Source organism: Physeter macrocephalus, chromosome 17, assembly GCF_002837175.3.
Source record: "Physeter macrocephalus isolate SW-GA chromosome 17, ASM283717v5, whole genome shotgun sequence".
Classification (NCBI taxonomy): domain Eukaryota; kingdom Metazoa; phylum Chordata; class Mammalia; order Artiodactyla; family Physeteridae; genus Physeter; species Physeter macrocephalus.
The window spans coordinates 12,537,374-12,558,452 of record NC_041230.1 but is presented as its reverse complement, the minus strand read 5'-3'; the positions used below and the strand labels follow the sequence as shown (position 1 = coordinate 12,558,452).

Genomic DNA, 21,079 nt, shown 5'->3' with positions numbered 1-21,079 from the left:
GCAACCATCACCACAGTCAACTTCAGAACGTTTCATCACCTCAGAGAGAAACCCCCGCATGCTTTAGCACCCCTCCAATCCCCAGCCCTGAGCAACCACTAATCTACTTTGTTTCTATAGATTTCCCTGTTCTGGAGATTTCGTAAACATGGAATCATACGATAGGTGGTCTTGTGTGTCTGGCTTCTTTCACTCGGCATGTTTTCAAGGTTCATCCGTGTCATGATGTAGCTGGCATCAGAACTTCGTCCTTTTTATGGCTGAATAATATTCCACTGAAAAGATAGACCACTTTTTGTTTATCATTTCATCAGTTGATGGGCATTTAGGTTGTTTCTACTTTTTGTCTACTGTGAATAGTGCTTCTATGAACGTTCGTGTACAAGTTTTTGTTTGAACACCAGTTTTCAGTTCCTTTGGGCATACACCTAGGAGTGGAACAGCTGGGTCAACAGCAATGATTTTTTTTTTATAACCTTCCTGGCAGAAGGTCATATGAAGACCGTTAGATTCCCTCAGAATTGAGGAACTCTTAATGCTTTTGATGGTCACGAAGTCCACACTTATCTCAAATATAATACAATTCTAACCCGATGAACTCTCAAACCTTGAGCCACTCGTTCTGCGAGGACGGAAATTGTATCTCCCCTAAGACAAATGAGACTGTGCCTGTACTCCATGGGTCCCTACCCAGTGACGTCTGGGAAAACTCCCATGACAGCCATCAATAATAGCGACAAGAAACAAAGTCCCCACACGTCTTCATTTCTAATGATTCTGACAGTTCTCTTAGTAAAACAATTCTTTGGAGGTTTAGATCTAAACCACGTAGGTGGAGACAGACCTCAGAGAGAGGCTAGTGAGCGACTAACTCGATGGAGCTTGATCTTAGCCCCCCTGGAGTCTGCATGGTGTTATCTTCAGCTCTCCGTTTGGTTTAGCCAAGTCACATTATGCCACCACTTGATAATTTAAATGACATAAGACTCTCAAGTCCTTTGTTTAAGCAAGAAATCTGGTGGGTCAGGCTAGGCTGGGTAATGCTTCAGTGGAAATACACAAAACCAAACCCAAATCTCAATGGATTAATGCAACACATGCAAAGCCCTCTCCAGGGCAACTGTCCTCCCTGCACCCATTCAGTGACCTAGAGCAGCACTGTCCAATAGAATTTTCTGTGGTGATGGAATTTTTCTGTATCTGCTCTAACACCATGGCCACTGGGCACATGCCACATAGTGCTTTCGAGACCTAGAAAGGTGGTGGATGTGACTGAGGAACTGAATTTTTATTTCACTTTATTTAAACACATTCAAATCCACGGCAACTGTGGCTAGTGGCTAGCTCATTGGATAGTGCAGATCTAGACAGATGGAGACTGTTCTCCTGTTGCTGCACCTGGACCCACAGCATCCTTAGTCCACATGGCTGGAAAAGAGCACAAAGAGACACGTGCTAGCTCTTAAAGACATCGGCCGGGAAGTGACGCCCATCACCTCTAGTTGCAGCCCATTGGCCAGAACGGTCACACAGCCCTGCCCACCTGTAGAACCTGCCTGAGGACTGCAGTCAGGAAGAGGAAGAGAGCTGGAAAAAATGGTGAGCACCAGAAGTATCTACCACCGTCCTTTAATTTTAATTGTACCTTTGCATGGAGGGGAAAGAGAAAATGCGATCATCCTATTTTGGCTTAACAATTTTGGCTAAGACAATTCACATCCTCAAGAAAAGGAGGGGACTTCCCTGGTGGCGCAGTGGGTAAGAATCCGCCTGCCAATGCGGCGGACACGGGTTCGAGCCCTGGTCCGGGAAGATCCCACATGCCACACAGCAACTAAGCCCGTGCACCACAACTACTGAGCCTGCGCTCTAGAGCCTGCGTGCCACAGCTACTGAGCCTGCGCTCTAGAGCCCGCGAGCCACAGCTACTGAGCCTGCGCTCTAGAGCCGGCGAGCCACAGCTACTGAGCCTGCGCTCTAGAGCCCGAGAGCCACAGCTACTGAGCCTGCGCTCTAGAGCCCGAGAGCCACAATTATTGAAGCCCGCGCGCCTAGAGCCGGTGCTCAGCAACAAGAGAAGCCACCGCACTGAGAAGCCCTCGCAGCGCAACGAAGAGTAGCCCCTGCTCGCCGCAACTAGAGAAAGCCCACGCGCGGCAACGAAGACCCAACGCAACCAAAAATTAAATAAATAAAAGAGAATTCAGCAAGAGCATCGCTGGAAGCCTGAACCGGGAGAGACAGTGATTTCTTTTCCGACAGCGCCACTATGTGACCAATTGGGAGAAAAGAGTAGCCCCTGCTCGCCGCAACTAGAGAAAGCCCACGCGCGGCAACGAAGACCCAACGCAACCAAAAATTAAATAAATAAAAGAGAATTCAGCAAGAGCATCGCTGGAAGCCTGAACCGGGAGAGACAGTGATTTCTTTTCCGACAGCGCCACTATGTGACCAATTGGGAGAACTGCACCTTCCTCACATCACCTTGGATCACTAGGAATCAATATGGGACCATGGAATCACTTCCGTTCATTGAGATTTAGTGTAAAGAAAATCACCATCTTGGGCTTGGTGACATGACACTTTTTTTTTTTTTTTTTTTTTGCCGCACTGCAGGTCACGTGGGATCTTAGTTCCCCGAGCAGGGATCAAAACCATGCCCCCTGTAGTGGGAGTGCGGAATCCTAACCACTGGACTGGCAGGGAATTCCCTGACATGACGGTTTTCAAAGAAGTCAGGAAGAGGGAAAAATACATCTTCTGTCTTTTCAAATCCTTTCTCTCTCTGGATCCCTCCCTGTCCCAGCTTCACCACTTGCTGGCTGTGGGACCTCAGACAAGTGACCTCACATCTCTGGGTGAGGATTTGGTGGAGGGAGGAAGCAAGGGAAAAGGGAGTGGGGGCTCAAGGCAACCCCAGGCTGGGATTGGGCATGACTAGGGTCATGTGCAAAGTGATAGATTTTATCCTCAGTGCCTCTGTTGCCTCCTTCGTCCCTTCTTGACTCAGAACTGCTTCTTATGGCTCCCTGCCTTTCCTCACTTCTCTCCATCCAGGGGAAAGACTGAGTCCTCCTGTCCTCTTAGCTTAACCCTTCGTCAGGCTCCACTTTGCAGCACCTCATGACAGGCAGCTCCATCCCCCCCCACGCCCTTTTTTTTAAACTTCAAGGATATTTATTGTTAAGAAGTCTTAAGGTTGGTAGTCAGCTCAACAACGTAATCCGAATTTTTCTATCTTTTCATGCTCTCCTTTCTTTAGCTTGTTGGGCTTGCATCCACTTGGTTTTTGCCTCATGGTGGCAAGATGACCGTTGCAGCTCCAGGCATCACATCTGTGTTCAAAGCAGGAAGAAAGAGGAAGGCACCCTGCCAGCACACTTTCCTGTTGTGCGTGTCCTCCTGCCATTTAAAAAAATTGAAGTAAAATACACATAACATAAAATTTACCATTTGAAAGAAGCCAGACACAAGAGAACACATATTGTATGATTCCACTTATATGAAATATTCAGAGTAGGCAAATCTATAGAGACAGAGAGTGGATTCATGGTTACCAGGGGCTGGCTTCTTTCACTTGGCATAATGTTTTCAAGATTTGTCCATGTTGTAGCATGTGTCAGTGCTTCATTCCTTTTTATGGTGGAATACTATTCCGTTGTATGAATGTACCATATTTTGTTTATCCATTCATCCTTTGATGGACACCTGGGATGATTCCATCTTTTGGTTATGGTGACTAATACTGCTATGAACATTCATGTACAAGTTTTTGTTTGAACACCCGTTTTCCATTCTTTTGGGTCAATTTTTGTTTTTACAGGACGACAAAGCCATCATTGCATCTAACAAAATTAGCAGTAATTCCTGAATATCATATAATCAATCCCTGGTCCATTTAAAAATTTCCCTGATTATGACAAAGATGCCTTTTTACAGTTGGTTTGTCTGAATATGATTCCCAAATAAGATAGACACATTGTGTTTGTCCCATACGTTCGTTGAATATCTTTTTACTCCAAACCTGTTCTCTGTTTCCCCCTTGTTTTTATTCTGTTATTTAATAATGCCTGTCTTAGAAGGTTGTTACCCTCCCTTGGTTATGAAGCTCTCCATCAGCGCTTTACCTAAATGAGGTGCTTCCTAACCTTGGCTGCTTGCAGGAAACACCTGGGGAGAGATTTGAACACTCTCCGTGCTCAGCCCTCACCCAGGCTAATTCAGAGCCCCCAGGTGTGGGGTCGACGTCCCTATTTTTAGAATTTTTATTTTTTAATTGAAGTGTAGTTTATTTTCAATGATTCAGGTGTACAGCATAGTGATTCAGTATATATATATATTCTTTTTCAGATTCTTTTCCCTTATAGGTTGTTACAAGACATTGAATATAGTTCCCTGTGCTATACAGTAGGTCCTTGTTCTTTATTTTATATATAGTAGTGTGTATCTGTTAATCCCAAATTCCCAATTTATCCCTCCCCCGTTCCCCCTTTGGTAGCCATAAGTTTGATTTTTATGTCTGTGAGTCTATTTCTGTTTTGTAAATAAGTTCATTTGTATCATTTTTTTAGAGTCCACTTATAAGTGATATCATATACTATTTGTCTTTCTCTGACTTACTTCGCTTAGTATGATCATCTCCGGGTCCATCCATGTTGCTGCAAATGACATTATTTCATTCTTTTTTATGGCTGAGTGATATTCCATTGTATATATAACTATACATACCACATCTTCTTTATCCATTCATCTGTTGATGGACATTTAGTTTGTTTCCACGTCTTAGCTATTGTAAACAGTGCTGCTGTGGACATTGGGGTGCATATATCTTTTCAAATTAGTGGTTTCATCTCCGGATATATGCCTAGGAATGGGATGGCTGGATCATATGGTAACTCTATTTTTAGTTTTTTAAGGCAGCATCTGTATTGTAAATTTTAAACAGCCTTTATTTTTTTAAGAGCAGTTTTAGGTTTGCAGCAAAATTGAGCTGAAAGTCCAGAGATTTCCCTCCCCACCACGCATGCACAGGCTCCCCGCACTACCAGCATCCCCGGAGTGGAGCGTTTGTTACAATGGATGGAGCTACACTGACACGTTATATCACCCAAAGTCCATAATTTACATTAGTGTTCACCCTTGGTGTTGTATATTCTGTGGGTTTTGACAGATATACAATGACGTGTATTCATTATGGTATCATACAGAACAGTTTCCCTGCCCTAAAAATCCTCTGTGTTCCTCCTCTTCATGCCTCCCTCCCCTCTAACCCTTGGCATCCACTGATCTTTTTACGATCTCCATAGTTTTGCCATTTCCAGAATGTCATGTAGTTAAATCACACAACATGTAGCCTTTTCAGATTGGCTTCTTTCACTTAGTAATATGCATTACGTTTTCCTCCATATTTTTTCATGGCTTGGTAACTCATTTCTTTATAGTGCTGAATAAAAGTCCATTATCTGAATGTACCACAGTTTATGTATTCATTCATCTATTGAAGGATATATTGGTTGCTTCCAAGTTTGGGCCAGGGTGAATAAAACTGATATAGACATCTGTGAGCATCTCTATTTTTAAAGCCCCCCCCCATTCCAGTGTGTATCCAGGGTTGAGAATCATTAGGGCAGATGGTTTGGTGTCCACTGATATGACCGTTTACTTTCACCATCCTATGTGGTAGCCCCCAGCTACCTGTGGCTATTTAAATTAATTAATATGATATAAAATAAAAAATTCAGTCCTTCAATCACAGTGGTCACATCTCAGGTGCCCACTAGTCACTTGTGGCCAGTGGCTACTGGATTGGACAGTGCAGATATAGAATATTTCCATCATTCCAGAAAGTTCTATTAGGCAACACTAGCCTAAACCCCTTATTTCACAGGAGATGCAAAAAGAGATTTCCTAATTCCATAATTTCTTCTTTATTTGTTGGCAGTAACTCTTCTACAAGGAAGACACCTCTGTTTAGCTATTCGTTTACTCTGAATTACAATTTTCACAGGAAAGGCAGGAGACATACACGATTCTGCTTACTTTAGCAATGTTTAAATCAGAGCCCCAACAGATTTCTCTTTTTTTTTCTTTCTTTTTTGAGGACCATTATGAACCTGTGGGTTTTTACGTATTTGATGTCTTTCAATCTGCTGCTGATGTTCTTCTTTATTTTATTTTATTTTATTTTATTTTATTATTTTTGCGGTACGCGGGCCTCTCACTGTCGTGGCCTCTCCCGTTGCGCTTTCAATCTGCTGCTGATGTTCTTCTTTATTTTATTTTATTTTATTTTATTTTATTTTATTTTATTATTTTTGCGGTATGCGGGCCTCTCACCGTTGCAGCCTCTCCCGTTGCGGAGCACAGGCTCCGGACGCGCAGGCCCAGCGGCCACGGCTCACGGGCCCGGCCGCTCCGCGGCATGTGGGATCCTCCCGGAGCGGGGCACGAACCCGTGTCCCCTGCATCGGCAGGCGGACTCTCGACCACTGTGCCACCAGGGAAGCCCTTTCTTTATTAAAAAAATAATTATTTATCTATTTTGGGCTGTGCCGGGTCTTTGTTGTGGCATGCGGGATCTTCATTTGCGGCATGCGGACTTCTTAGTTGTGGCATGCATGCGGAATCTAGTTCCCTGACGAGGGATCGAACCCAGGCCCCCTGCATTGGGAGTGCGGAGTCTTACCCACTGGACCACCAGGGAAGTCCCTGACATTTTTCTTTTGAAGCTCAAATAATTCCACCTTTGGCTTCTTCAAGTTGGCCCCCAAGTCTTTGGACAGAACCCCAGTCATCCCGGAGAGCTTCATATTTTTGGTGTGACAAGATGTTCTAGGCTTGCCTTGATTTTTCCTGCCTCTGACCTGGAGTCAGCCCTTCCGCCAAAACTCGGGTTACTTCCCAGAGGGAAATAATATTTTAGAGACAATAATCTGTACTCTTAGCAATCTAGATGAGAGATAAAATCTCCAGGCTCTCAGGGGTCAAGACGGCCAACACTGCCCACGTGTCTATGAGTGGGAGAGACTCATTCTAATTGGTCAGTGCCTCTGCCTCTCGGTTTCCCTCCTCTGCTCCTGTTTCCTCAGTGTGCTTCTGTATTTATCCCTAACAGGGTCTGTTAGATAAGCAGGAAGAGCTTCTGTTATATCCTGGTAGCCGCCAGGGCTGGCCACCCCCTCTCTCCAACCTCTGTAAATAACCTGTCCCATGACTCCCTTCCCTCTCTCCAATCTGATCTAATTCTCTCCCTGCTCTCTTGAGCTCTCTTATGCTCTCTCTTATGCCGGCCTGGCCTAAGAGGATTTGGAGCATTTGCTAAATGGGACCAGGACAGGGTCAGAGGACTGGCTGTGGGGAGACTCAGGGGCCAAGATGGCCACAGGAGGGCGGTAGAGGAATAGGGAGACGGAGAGACAGTGGGGCAGAGAGGAGTGAGTGAAGCTCCCACCTGAGACGGGGTGGGGGTGGGGGGATGGGGGGGAACAGAGGGGTGGGGGACATGCTCCCCGGCTGTGATGGTTAGAAGTATTTGCATGGTCACTGGATACATGTTTATTCTATTTTATTTTATTTATGCATTTATTTTTAAGATTTAATTTTATTTATTTTTGGCTGTGTTGGGTCTTCGTTGCTGCATGCAGGCTTTCTCTAGTTGTGGCGAGCGGGGGCTTCGTTGCGGTGCCCGGGGTTCTCATTGCAGTGGCTTGTCTTGCGGAGCACAGGCTCCAGGCGCGCAGGCTCAGTAGTTGTGGCGCACGGGTTTAGTTGCTCCGCGGCATGTGGGACCTTCCCGGACCAGGGCTCGAACCCGTGTCCCCTGCATTGGCAGGCGGATTCTTAACCACTGCACCACCAGGAAAGTCCTGGATGCATATTTAAAAAATAAAATAAGGTAAAATATAAATGAAGAGGGTGTGAGAAAGACAGGGATGGAGGAACCGAGAGACAGAAGAAACATTGTCTGGAGTTTCAAGTGGTACGTGCTAGTCATTGTGCAAAGAGCTAGGATTCCATCAACTCCTCATAAACCTCGTTTATGGACATACAAAAACTGTATATATTTAATGTACACAACTTATTTAGTCTGGAGATAAGTGTAATGAAGTTTTGATTAAAAATGCAAATGCAACCGAGTATGTCTCTGAATATCAACAACATGTTCCATCCACTGCTCAGGTCATCGCAGATAAATCAGGGAAAGGAGATTCTGCAGCCTCATCTTTTCTTCCTGAGAGCATCTCCCCGGGACTTATGTTGGGAAGGGCATTCCAGAGACCCTGACAGCACCAACTGCTGAAATGTAAGTCTCACGGCCACCAAGGAAGCATGAGAAGATGTGAGCGGGGTTTTGAGAAAGGTTTGGGCACCATCTGCCAATATGTCCCGTATCCCCTTCAGCTCTCCTCTGACCACACTGAGATTCTGCAGGTGCTGGCCTGGCCTGGCCTAAGAGCTTGGGGCACGTGGTGAGTCAGACTAGGTCAAGGCCAAAGAAACCTGCTGGGGAGAAGCCCAGGGACTGAGGGGGAGGGAGAGAGACCAGAGAGGGAGAGGTAAGGGGAAGCATGGGTCTCCGCAGGGCAGAGAGGTGGAAGATGGGTGAGTCAGAGGAGGGAAGAGTTGGAGGTGGGGGTGGGCGGTTGTTTACATGGCAGAATAGTAACACTGCCCATTTCCTCAGCGCTTCCTGTATATCAGGCTCCGTGCCCAGTGTGTAAACGGCACGCTCTGTGTAATTCACACCCACCCCCAGGTGGTTGTTACCCAAAGCTTCTTGGATGTCCAGCTGTCCACATGGCTTTCTCTGAATGGTCCAAGAAGCAGATAGACTTGGTAAAACTCGAGAAGGCAGAGAGGGGTTAAGGGCTGTGGTCTCCGGCTGGGCAGCCTTGTTCACTCTCAGCTCAGATGCCTGAGGTCTTCTCAGAAAGGCACTTGAGTGCTCTGATATTCGGTGTGACCTCCTGTAGGCAAGGGATTAGGCTGCTGGCCTTAAAGGACCTTTTGTAAGGGTATTAGAGCCTAAAGGGCAGCAGCTGTCACATGGGGAGTGACACAGGCTGGGGGGACCTTGCCAGTTTGGGTTTTGAAAGCAAGACTCGGCTGCCTCAGTTTCCTCTCCTTTCTGCCCCGCCCCCATCTCCCCCTCTCTGCCCTGCTGTGTCTCCTCTCTCCGCCTCTGATCTGTCTGCGCCGCCCCTCAGTCTCCTGGAGGGGTCTTCGTGGTTTTTTCTGTCGCCATTCTCTGATAAGCACAAAGGGTCTCATTCTATCCTGGCAATTGTCTCTCCACCCCCAAACCAGACTGTCATGTGGACCTCTAAATCCCTGTTAATTCTCACTATATTTTGCTGAGGCCGGCCTGGCCTAAGAGGATTGGAGCATTTGCTAAATGGGACCAGGACGGGGCCAGAAAACTGGCTGTGGGGAGACCCAGGGGTCCGGATGGCCACAGAGAGAAGCAGAGAAACTGGAGACAGAGGGAACATGAAATTGGTGCAAGGTTATAAAGACCATGGACCCCAAATAAAGACTTTGTAGATATCTATCCATCTATGATTGGACCCTTGATTTATGGCAAATTACCCAGCCTCTCCATACACTGACCACTGGGAATCCATGAGGAAAAACCAAAAAGAAATCCCTATCTCACACGATCCATCCACAATCAATTCTAGATGTTTTAAGACCTAAATATGGGAGTTAAAACTGTAAAGATTTCAGAGAAGAAGACAATATCTTTATAACTATGTGATAATGAAATGTCTTAAACAAGAGAAAAGAAAAAGCGTTAACGCTAGAAGGGAAAAGAGCAACTCCACCCCGGCCCGCCAAACCCCTGAGCTATATTGAAATCAGTAGGCTGGGGATCTCAGACTGATGTTATCTGTAAACCGTTTTCAGTTTGTGACAAGGCAAGTAGACCTTGAACTTCAGCTTTTTATAAACTTTTTTTATGTCAACCTGAAAATGGCGGCATATCTTGTGAAAATCATTTTAAATTGTTTAAAAATAAATTTATTGTTTTACAGCATATCAGCTTGCCACTGATGGAAAGGAAAGAAAAACACTGGTTCATCACAAAAGATAATGGGAGGCACTGAAATACACAACATTAAAATAAAGAAATTCTACTTACAGAAAAAATACACATCGGAAAAATGTTTGCAACACTTTAACCACCAAAAGGGATAGACACATAAATTCAAACAAATTAAGAAAAAGGGGGGGGAAAGGACAATTTACAAGTATTCCTAGTGTCCGATTAACATGTGAGACGAGCTTGCTTAACTTCTGCATCATTGGAGACATCAATATTAAAACTACAAAGAAGCCACAAGACGGCAGATCAGCAAACATTAAAAGGTCTCAAATCCTAAACGTTCGACAGGCTGGGCTGGAGCGCTGAGCTAATGATGTTGGTCCAGGTCGCATAGGAAGTTCTCCGGCAGCGTCCGCGAAACGGGAACACACAGCGCGAGCAGCAATTCCACTGCTCACTTAGGCATTGACAGAATTGCCCGCGGGCGCCCCGAATAACGGGGCGGGGGCGGGGACACTCAGAGCTGCGCGCCCGGTGACACAGAAATGTCCCCTCCCCAGGCTGGATCAAGGGAGGTGCAGTCACGCTGGGAGAGCAGCCAGCTCTGAACCCCAAGCAGCCACATCTTCCCGCACCAAGTGGGCGCCAAGCGCAGGTCCCCTCTGGCCCCGCGGGCTCTGCAGGGCTTTGCGGGGACAGGTGACCCTATAAACTCAGTAACCGCTTGGGGTCTAAGTCGTTCTCATCCACAGACTCATCTCTCTTTGGGGACCCAGACATCAAGGGAGAGGGGCATCCGGGGGAGGGGGCGTGGGGTGAGAATACCACTGTAAAATCTGGAATTGGAAAAGGATCTGGACCATAGCTGGGGGCGAAGGGGTCCAGAGGCCAGGCCGGGGCCGGGGCCGGGGCCGGAGCAGCCTGGACGGGCGCCCGGGCGCCTTGTGCCGGGGCCCACGCGGCCCGGCCGCGGCTGGAGGCGCGGGGCTCGGGCGCGGGGAGCGTCCCCGCGGGGCTGCGCGGAGGCGGCCTGCGGAACCCCGGGCCGTCTGGGAATGCGGGGCCGGCGACCGCGGCGGCGGCAGCGGCGACAGGGGCCGGCGCGGGGCCCGGGGCGCCGGGGGTGCCGGGGTCCGAGGGAGCAGCGCGGGCGCTCTGGCTTCGGCCCTTGGCCAGTCGCTGCAGCCGGGAGCGTTGGGCCCGGCGGTTCTTGAACCACACCTGGCGGAACGGGGGACCGGGACGCGGTGTGAGAGGCGACAGGCTGCGTGCACTCGCCTCTGCCCCGGGTGCGAGGCCGCCCCGTCCCGGTGAGGAGACGGCCACACCTCCGCCTCCTGCTCCCGGACCCCGTTTGTGGCCCCTGGGGTTCAGGAGGCCGCGGGGAGGGGTGCAGAGGGCAGGAGGGGTGCAGAGGGCAGGAGGGGTGCAGAGGGCAGGAGGGGTGCAGAGGGCAGGAGGGGTGCAGAGGGCAGGAGGGGTGCAGAGGGCAGGAGGGGTGCAGAGGGCAGGAGGGGTGCAGAGGGCAGGAGGGGTGCCGAGGGCAGGAGGGGCAGGGCTTGGGCACCCAGGGGCCTGGGGGCCAGGAAGGGGTCTGCCCGAGGGGGTCCGCGGGTTCCGAGGCCCTGAGGTCTGGGCACTGGGAGACCGAGGGGGGCGTCAGTCCCGGCCGGGTGCGGTTGGAGGGCTCGCATGGCACAGGGTTGAGGCGGACTCGGGGTCCAGCCCTGGCTCCGCACCCGGGAGACCCCTGGCTTGCTGCGGGGCCCAGGGCGGCACCGGACCCCTTTGGCCTGGCTGAGCCCCTCCTGCAGAGCGGAGCGGGCGCAGAGGTGGCCCAGAGGCAGCGCACTGGATAAGCGGCGAGGCGGGAGCGCGTCTGGTGGGGGCGGGGAAGGGCGGGGCCTGGGGGGCGCATCAGACCTGCAGCTTGTGCTCCTCTAGGCTGAGCCTGGTCGCCAGGTGCAGGCGGTCCTGGTAGCCGGGGTACTCGTTCTTCTGGAAGTATTCCTTGAGCACGTCCAGTTGCTCTTTGGTGTACACCGTGCGCTCCTGCCGCCGCCTCTTTGGGGGTCCTGAGCTCCGTGTGGGGCCTGGCCAAGGGGGAAGCAGGGTCACATGAGCCCCAGCAACAGTCCCCAGCCCGCCTGGCGCCCTCTCCCTACCTGCGCCAGGCCCTTGTGAGCAGCCGCGGGGCTCAGGCCTGAGGGCGGCAGGCGGCGCGTGGAGAAGCCTGCGGCGTCGGGACCAGATGTCCTTGGTCAGACTCAGGCTCTCCGTACTTCAGCCCCAGCCCCTGTACCTCTCTGGGCCTCAGTGAACACAGCTTTGAAATGGGCCTGATCACAGCTCCTGGAGTATTCCAGGGCCCCCAGCCTGGGAAGGCAAGCAGGACAGGCTCCTTAGGGCTGCCCCTCTCCCATCCAAGGGCTGGAGCCACCCTGACGTTTACAGGGGACCACTGCGTGCCAGGCTCTCTGCTCCTCTCACCCCAATAATGTAACTCCAGTCCCCAGACTCCGCTAAGCCCTCCCCACAGCACAGTGCAGAAAGCGCTCTCAGACAGCTGGGCCCTTCTCTGGGTGCCCTGGGGGCCTCCCAGCCTTGGCCCTAGGACACCCCTTGCACAACCCCACCGCCGGCCCAGACCCCTCTTGGTGGCCCAGACTCACCCATGAGGGACCTGGGTTCTCGCTTCCTCCTCACTGCTGCTCTGCTGTCTGCATTTGAGGCTCTGCTCGCAGGGCCTGGGGCTTACATCCCGGCTTTATGCTGTGTCCACCTGGGCACACCCTAAGGGTCCTGGAACCCACCCTCTCTTGCCCCACCCTCAGACTCACTCCCTTGCAGGAGATGCAATCATTGATTAATCCTTTTTTTATTGAGCAGCTACTACTCGCTGGGCCTTTCCTGGGAGCTGCTAATAACCCTCTGTGTTAAGACAGCCTGAGTCCTGCCCTTTTCCCTTTTGGGATGAATGAACTGGGTCTGGTGTGCCTGCTGGACTCAGGAGCTTGGGTCCCAGGACCCCAGCTCCCCGGCTCTCCCGGCTGCATAGACCTGGGACTAAACATCAGACTGAACTCCTGTCTTGTGCCAGGGTCTCCTGGGGTCAGGGGGGGAGACACAGCATATTATGCTCATCCCCAGGGGACTTTTGTTAAAATCAGTGGGTGATGACAATTAAATAAGTGATCAAATGCAACATGAAACAAAGCAGAGAGATCATGTTGTTTTATTTACGTCACTCTCTGTTGCCCACGGGGGCATCCGGCCATTTACTCTGCTCCATTTTGGCAACATTCAGCCATAATTGGACATCTTTTCTGCTTCTTGGGCAGTTGGGAATACATTGGTCACCAGGACAGTCGATGGCACTGCTGTTGAGAGGGGAGAGTCTAGTAATGTCCTTGGTCTATAAGATGTGACTCGAGGCCACCTTCCCCCTACTTTTTAAAGGAGATTAAATGGAACATCGTGATGTTTAGATGGGCAAAGATTGAGAATAGGCTCCATGCTGGGAATTGGTAACCGAGGGGTTGGGGAATCTGGCTGTCTCACGCTTTGGGAGTGTAGGCTGGTGTTGGAGACATTTCCTGATAGCTGCCAATACCCTCAGCCAAAGACCATCAGGGAGAAACTGGTGGTGCATCTGTTCTGTCCAGACACCTGAGTGGGTGACTCCATCCTCTTTTGGCTGGACCTTCATGGGGTCAGGAGTCAGGGAGTCAAGGGAGATCACAGCTGACAAGGCTCAGTCCATGGTGCTGGAAATACATGGGTGATCAAATTCAAAGTTAAATAAAATATTTAGATGTTGTTATTATAGGTCAAGTTCATTGTTTTTACCTGCTACTTAGTGTTAGATATAATAATAATCCATCAACTCTTCCCTATCAAGCCTCATAAATATGCTGGGAAAGCAGGAGTGACCAGAAAAGCAAGGTCCCTGCCCTCAAAGATTTTGCAGTGTGGCAATTTATTTGGCCAATAAAAGCATAACTGGATGGACAAACTCACTGATACTATTTTAGGAAAATGTATAAATATGAAAATGTTCATGGCAGGACTATTCACAGGAACCAAAAGTTGGAAATTAAACAGAAATGTCCATCTATTGATGGAGGGATAAACAAAATGTCATTTATTCATACCATGGAGTATTTTTTAACCATGAAAAGGAATAAAATACTGATCCACGCTACAACATGGATGAACCTTGAACACATTAGGCCAATAGAAAGAAGCCAGACACAAAAGGTCACACTCTGTATGGGTCCATTTATAGGAAATGTCCAGCATAGACAAAGCCATAGAGACAGAAGGTGGATTAGCGGTTTCCAGGAACTTGGGAGAGGGGAAAATTGGGACTAACTGGTGATGGGTATGGGGTTTCTATTTGGGGTTATGAAAAAGTTCCAAAGTGGATTATGGTGATGGATGCACAACTCTGTGAATAAACTGAGAAGCATTGAATTGTTTACTTTAAATGAGTGAATTTTGTTATGTGAATACCTATCGATAAAAATATAGAAACGAATGCAATGCTAACTTTATTGCCTACTAGATTGATCAAGATGGGTTGGGACATAGAATGGGGAATGTGTCTTTCTCTCACTGCTGATGGAATGAAGGTTGGTAAAAGATTTTTGGAGATTTTGGAAACCAAATTGGTGAGACTGAATAAGAGCGAATGAATGTAGTACCCTTTGGTTTTTATCAAAAAGAGATTTGCGCTGGGAGGATTCTTGACCACTGGGAACATGCACGAATATATTGATATTTTCTTGAACTACCAATCAGCTGAGTTAATGGGATCAACCTGTGTCCTTGAATAAGAGAAAGAATAAATAATTCTTGGTAACTTCAGACTGTGGAATGCTAATTAACAATTCAAAGGAATGAGGGGTAGAACCTTTAGCAACAATTGATGATTTTCAGTGTAGTCTGCGTTGTTTGCCTGGTGTATCTTTTTGCCAAAATAAATGTGTCCAGAACAGAGTTCTTGTTAGGTTTTTTTTTTTTTCTCCCGAATCTCCTAGAATGAGAAAAACTCAAAGTTGATGACTAATGGTGTGTGATTGGATGAGTGTGCAGTTTTTGACATGGAGTAATGTCTCAGACACACTGTTCATTTCTGAGAATGTATACATTCAATAAGCACATGCAATACACACACACACACACACACACACACACACACAACATATATCCATAATATATCTGCATTGACAACAGCAACAAAACACCCAGTAAAAATGAATTACCCAGGGGCTATGGAGAATGATGTATGTTCATTTTCTCTCTTTCCTACTGCTTAACTATTATTATTTTTTCATTTGCAAGTAGGAAAACAAGGACAATTTCTGGCTCTGGATGCCGCCTGGGGCCACGTGGTTGCCTTGCCTTCTGTTCTGACCTCATTCATCCCAGGGCTGGATGGAAACCCAGGGGGCAGAGCCCATCCAGGGACAGCTGGGGGAGCAGGAGTTCCTGAGGGTTCCTCCTTGGGTTTCCCTGACTGCCGTCCGATTCCCAGATCCAGATGGATGGGGAGGGTCGTCTACGGCCCAGAATCCCCTTGGGCAAAAGAGACAGAGATGGGAAAGGAGTCGATAAAAATATGTGCTAAGAGGAAAAAAGTAGTTCTTTTATTTTTGATTCAATCAGAACAGAAACAATGGCTCTCTCCCTATCCATCAATTCCTTGATCTCCTCTGCAGCCGCTTCCCAGGCAAGGCCTGCATCTGGCCCTCCCTGTTTGATCCATCTCTGCCTCCTGCCTGGGAGATGCCCACAGACGGCGAGACCTCTCCCCGCTCTCTGCAACGAGAGGCATCACTAAAGGAGCAAGCTGGGCTTTGAAGACAATGCTGGGGCGATGAAGAGAAGATGGGGGAGGGGGATTTGATCTCTGCCTTCTAGAACTTCCTGGCCTGTCTTTCCATCATTGGGGTTCTTCTCGAGGTCTCTAGACATTGCTCTCTGCCTCTTCTTTCATTCTTGAAATATAGTCTATTTGCAGATTCCCTATTTGCCTATTTGCCTACTCGGTAAAATTTCTTTGTAACACCCAAAGGAAGACTCCTTTTCTCGTTACTTGCAGACGTGTGCAGAGCTGTGAAAAATGCGAGGGGCCAACCTCGTGTGCTCACAGACGACCTGGAACACAGGGACACTCTGCCTTCTTGTTTCAGCCCTTATACTATAAACGGGTGCCCTTTTCGAGGTCTATTTGGGGCCGCATTTTGGGGCTATTTTTGTGCTTTGAAAATTGTGGTAAGATTTTATAATATTAATATCGTTTTAACCATTCATAAGTATACAATTCAGTGGCAGTAGCTACATTCACGATATTGTGTAACCATCACCACTCTCTATACCTAAAACCTTTTCATCATCCCCAACAGAAACTCTGTACCCCTTAAACACAACCTCCCTTTCCACCCTCCCCCCAAGCCCCTGGTAACCTTTGCACTACTTTGTGTCTCTATGAACTTGACCACTCTAATTAACTCCTATAAGTGGAATGGGACAGTATTTTTTCCTTCTGTGTCTCTGGCTCATTTCACTAAGCAGAATGTCTTCAAGCTTCTGCCATGTTGTAGTGTGTGTCGGAACTTCATTCCTTTTTATGGCTGGAGAATATTCCGTTATGTATGTATATACCACATTTTGTTTCTCCATTCATCTGTTGATGGACACTTGGGTTGTTTCCATCTCTTGGCTATTGTGAATAGTGCTTAAACAAATATTGGTTCAAGTCCCTGCTTTCAATTCTTTGGGATATATACCTAGGAGTGGAATTGCTGGGTCGCGTGCTATTTTTGTGCTTTTTGTTGGCGATTTCACTGTTTAAAATGCCCCTAAGCATAGTACTGAAGTGCTGTCTTCTGTTCTTCCCAGAAGGCAGTGATGTGTCTTACAGAGAAAATATGTGTTCGAGATAAGCGTCCTTCAGGCACGAATTACAGAGCTGCTGGCCACATGTTCAACATGAAAGAATAAACAATATATGGTAAATATAGTGTCTTTAAACAGAAACGCACATAAAACAAAGTGACCTATTGATTGGTTGATGAAAAGGCAACTAGGGGCTCCCAGAAACATAGGAGCAGAAACGAATTCGAGAATTCCATGTTTGAAGTATCTTTATAGAACGTAGCTTCTCAAAGAACCACAGCAAAAGATGTCTGTCACAAGTGAACTCAGAGCTTGGAAGGGAGGGACCCCGCGGGCATAACAAGCTCTGGGGTCTAATCCGGTGGGGGAGGAGTTGCGAAAATTCCCAGCCAAGTGCCAAGTGCCCGGGAAGACTTGAACCTCACAGTGACTCCCTGACCAGACAGCTTTCTGCCTCCGCGAGTTCCCCTTGATGTCTCATCCCTGCCCTATTCAGAAGGTTCTGGAAAGAACATGGTATGTGGCATCTGTGAATCCCTGAGGCTCTCTGCAGACGGGGAGCCTGCAGACGGGGACGTGGGGAGGTGAAGGCGAGGGGGGGATGGGGGTAGGGCTTGGGGGCGCTCCTGAGGGCAGCGCAAAGACTGCCAACATCTGTGCCACAAAACCACACACACGCCAACAATGAATAATTCCAGAGGAGGAAACCGGGTCCCGAAAGAGAGCAGAGACGGTCTGAAGTCGCAGGCAGAAGTGTCAGGCTCTTGGGTAACCACAGGGTGACAGCCAAAGGTGGGAAAGCTCTTTCCCAGCATGAGGAGTAAGACATCTCGGCTCCCAGGTGCCCTCCCTGCCCCTCGGCGCCCCCCTTCCGCACCCCCCCCAGCCCCGCCTCTTCCTAGGGGTCTCAGTGTGTGAGAAGCCTCACACCTCCTCGTGGGGTTTCACTAAGCAGAAGTTTTCATTCTGTCCCGAAGGTCTGTCCCTCCCCCTCCCCCACAGTCCGTCACATGACTGTCCCCCGCCCAAATCTGATCTAATTCTCTCCCTGCTCTGCTGAGGCCGGCCTGGCCTAAGAGGATTGGAGCATTTGCTAAATGGGACCAGGACAGGGTCAGAGGACCGGCTGTGGGGAGACCCAGGGGCCAGGGCGGCCGCAGGAGGGCGGCAGAGGTGACGAGGAGATGGGGACCGGAGAGCAGGGGAGAGGGGGGGCAGAGGGGCGCATGCGCACTGCCTGGCTGTTAAGGAACCCTTTAAAGGGTAAGGAGGGTTCCAACGTGGTTGATTTCAAAAAATGTATCCCGAGCCTGTATCCTGATTTCCTACCCACTCTCCCCTCTCTGTCCCTTTGGGAGTAACAGGGAGTTCTGGAGGCAGGGAAAGGGGTTACATGTGTGGGAGTCTGGGGGTGTCTGACCGCGGCTCTGAGAGATGACCTGAGGCTCCTGGCCAGGGAATGTTCTGGAAGGGTCTGACCTGCCAGCAATCTTCTGCAGAGCCCCGAGGTCTAGCTCAGCTTTGGAGAGTTCAAGGAAAGCATTCGTTTTCTTAAAAAAAATACAGTATTTAAAGTATATTTTGGGACTTCCCTGGCAATGCAGGGGACACAGGTTCGAGCCCTGGTCCAGGAAGATCCCACATGCCCTGGAGCAGCTAGGCCCGTGCGCCACAACTACTGAGCCTGCGCTCTGGAGCCCGAGAGCCACAACTACTGAGCCCACGTGCCACAATTACTGAAGCCCGGGCGCCTAGAGCCCGTGCTCCGCAACAAAGAGAAGCCACCGCCATGAGAAGCCGCGCACCGCAATGAAGAGTAGCCCCCGCTCGCCGCAACTAGAGAAAGCCCGCGCGCAGCAGCGAAGACCCGACGCAGCCAAATAAATAAATAAATTTTTAAAATTAAAAAATACATTTTTAATAAATTAAAAAATATTTTAAAAATGCCTCCGTTTAACTTTGAATATAGTAAATAGCAATTGATATAAGCAATCTCCACCAGGCTCCCTGGGTCCTCGGTCACTTTCAAAGGCAGGAGAGGCCCTGGGCTGTGTCTGTGTGTCCTTATGGTCCATTCACTACAGGGTTAATGTCCTTACGGCGTGGTCCAGCACCACAGGCTCTGCCATCGCTATTGGGCCCAAAGAATATTTTATAAGTATAGACGTACACATATACCTGCATACACCATATATCTGCATACACAGATATAAATGCAAATATGTTCATGTAATATATATAATATGTCATATGATCTATAATTATGATATATATAACATTGCACACATATATGTCTGTTTATCTCTGTAATACATGGTATTGTCAGCCTTCCATTTTAGGCATTCTAGTGGGGCATAGAGGCATCACTGTGAGGTCTTAATTTCCATTTCCCTGATGACTGATGAAACTGCCTCCTGTATCGCGAGTTGATGGACCATTTACTATCCTCACTTTAAAAAAATAATAAATTTACTTATTTACTTTTGGCTGCATTGGGTCTTCGTTGCTGCACGCGGGCTTTCTCTAGTTGCGGTGAACAGGGGCTACTCATTGCAGTGGCTTCTCTTGTGTGGAGCACAAGAAGCGCTCGGACTTCAGTCATTGTGGCACGTGGGCTCAGTAGTTGTGGTTCGAGGGCTCTAGAGCGCAGGCTCAGTAGTTGCGGCGCACGGGCTTAGTTGCTCCGTGGCATGTGGGATCTTCCCGGACCAGGGCTCGAACCCGTGTCCCCTGTATTGGCAGGCGGATTCTCAAACACCGCGCCACCAGGGAAGCCCTGTCCTCACTTTCGAAATGTCTAAGTCTTCTGCAACCTGGGTGAATTTCAAGGCAATGGTGTTTCCTAATCCCAAATGGTGGAGCCAGGGAAATCACCATCCCTGCCCTGCGGACCAACGAGTGGGGCCCCAGGCTGGTGCCCTAGGGTTCAGCAGCTGTGGGGTCCAGGCTCCCACCTGAGCAGGTGCTCGGACAGGTGAGGCCTGAAGGCTCACATCCATTTTGTGGGTGGTCCTGGAGATAATCTGCAGTTGGAGAAAGCAAGCCTTGGGGGAGGAAGGTGCCTGCCCCAGGTCAGGCAGGAGATCCTCCAACCGTAAGGACCTCCAGTTGGAATCCTCAACTGCTCAGACGCGGCACCTCGGAAATAAGATCTCGGGGAACAATAATCCAGTGAAAACTTCCCACGAGGTGCGTCCTATTGTCATCTCCACTCCACGGAGGAGGAAACTGAGGCTCAGAGAAGCAGAGTCCCTGATCCCATCACACGCGTCAGCGGCAGAGGCACGGCTGCGCCAGCACCTGCCCCCCAGCCTGCACCCTCCTGGCCACCAAGCTACATGGCCTCTTAAGATTCTCCCCACAGCCCCACGGATGTCAGATGTCCGTTTCCCAGCTGAGAGAGGTTCTGTCAATTCCCAAGGACACACGGGGGTGAGGGGCACAGCCAGGAATAGAACCCAGATATCTTGGGTCCCAGAGCCCTGCCCTTGACTCCTCAAATCTACTTGGAGTCCCCCCAGATAGGATGAGGCGCCTCGCCTGCACTCACTGCAGCCCAGGCCTGTGACATGGGCTCCTCGTGGCTCATCTGACTGGATTATGGTGGCAACTTGTTATTGCCCCCACTTTGCAGATGAGGAAACCGAGGTCCAGAGAGGTTATGTGAATGGCCCAAGGCCACACAGCGAGTAAAGGGTGGGCTTCACATCAGCCCTTGGCAAGACTCCCCCCACTTGGCTGGTTCACCCTCTCTCTGCAGGCCTGGGTGGCTCCCTTGTCCATTGGGGACAAGGAGCTGGGATGGATGCCCTCACTACCTAATATGGGAGGTGGGGAAAACCTGGATTCATGGGCTAGTTAGAACCCAAAAGTAATCAGCTCAGCAATAATGTGATCGCTGAAGAAACCGGCAGCCCAATCTCACTCCCTTCTGCTGCAATCATGAGTCCCTGGTCCTTTCGGTGAAACCACACCACAACTTCCCTGTGTGTGTCTCTACCTGCCTCTGCCCCTCTGTCATTCATTCCGCCACTAATCCGTCCCATCCAGATTTCTTGAGCATTTACTATGTATCTGGGACTGTCCCAGGCACTGGGAATGCAGCTGAGAACAGGATGAATATGATCCCAT

At 49.3% G+C, this 21,079-nt stretch overlaps 1 protein-coding gene across 1 annotated transcript; it reads right to left on the bottom strand.

The window, feature by feature from the left end:
• Positions 1-10,750: 10,750 nt before the first annotated feature.
• Positions 10,751-21,079, bottom strand: LOC129391459 (tetrapeptide repeat homeobox protein 2-like). Its single transcript, XM_055079268.1, has 3 exons — positions 21,016-21,079; positions 11,969-12,138; positions 10,751-11,266 (listed from the first exon to the last, which is right to left on the bottom strand). Exons 1-3 carry the CDS (start codon positions 21,077-21,079, stop codon positions 10,751-10,753), a joined length of 750 nt encoding a protein of 249 aa, XP_054935243.1.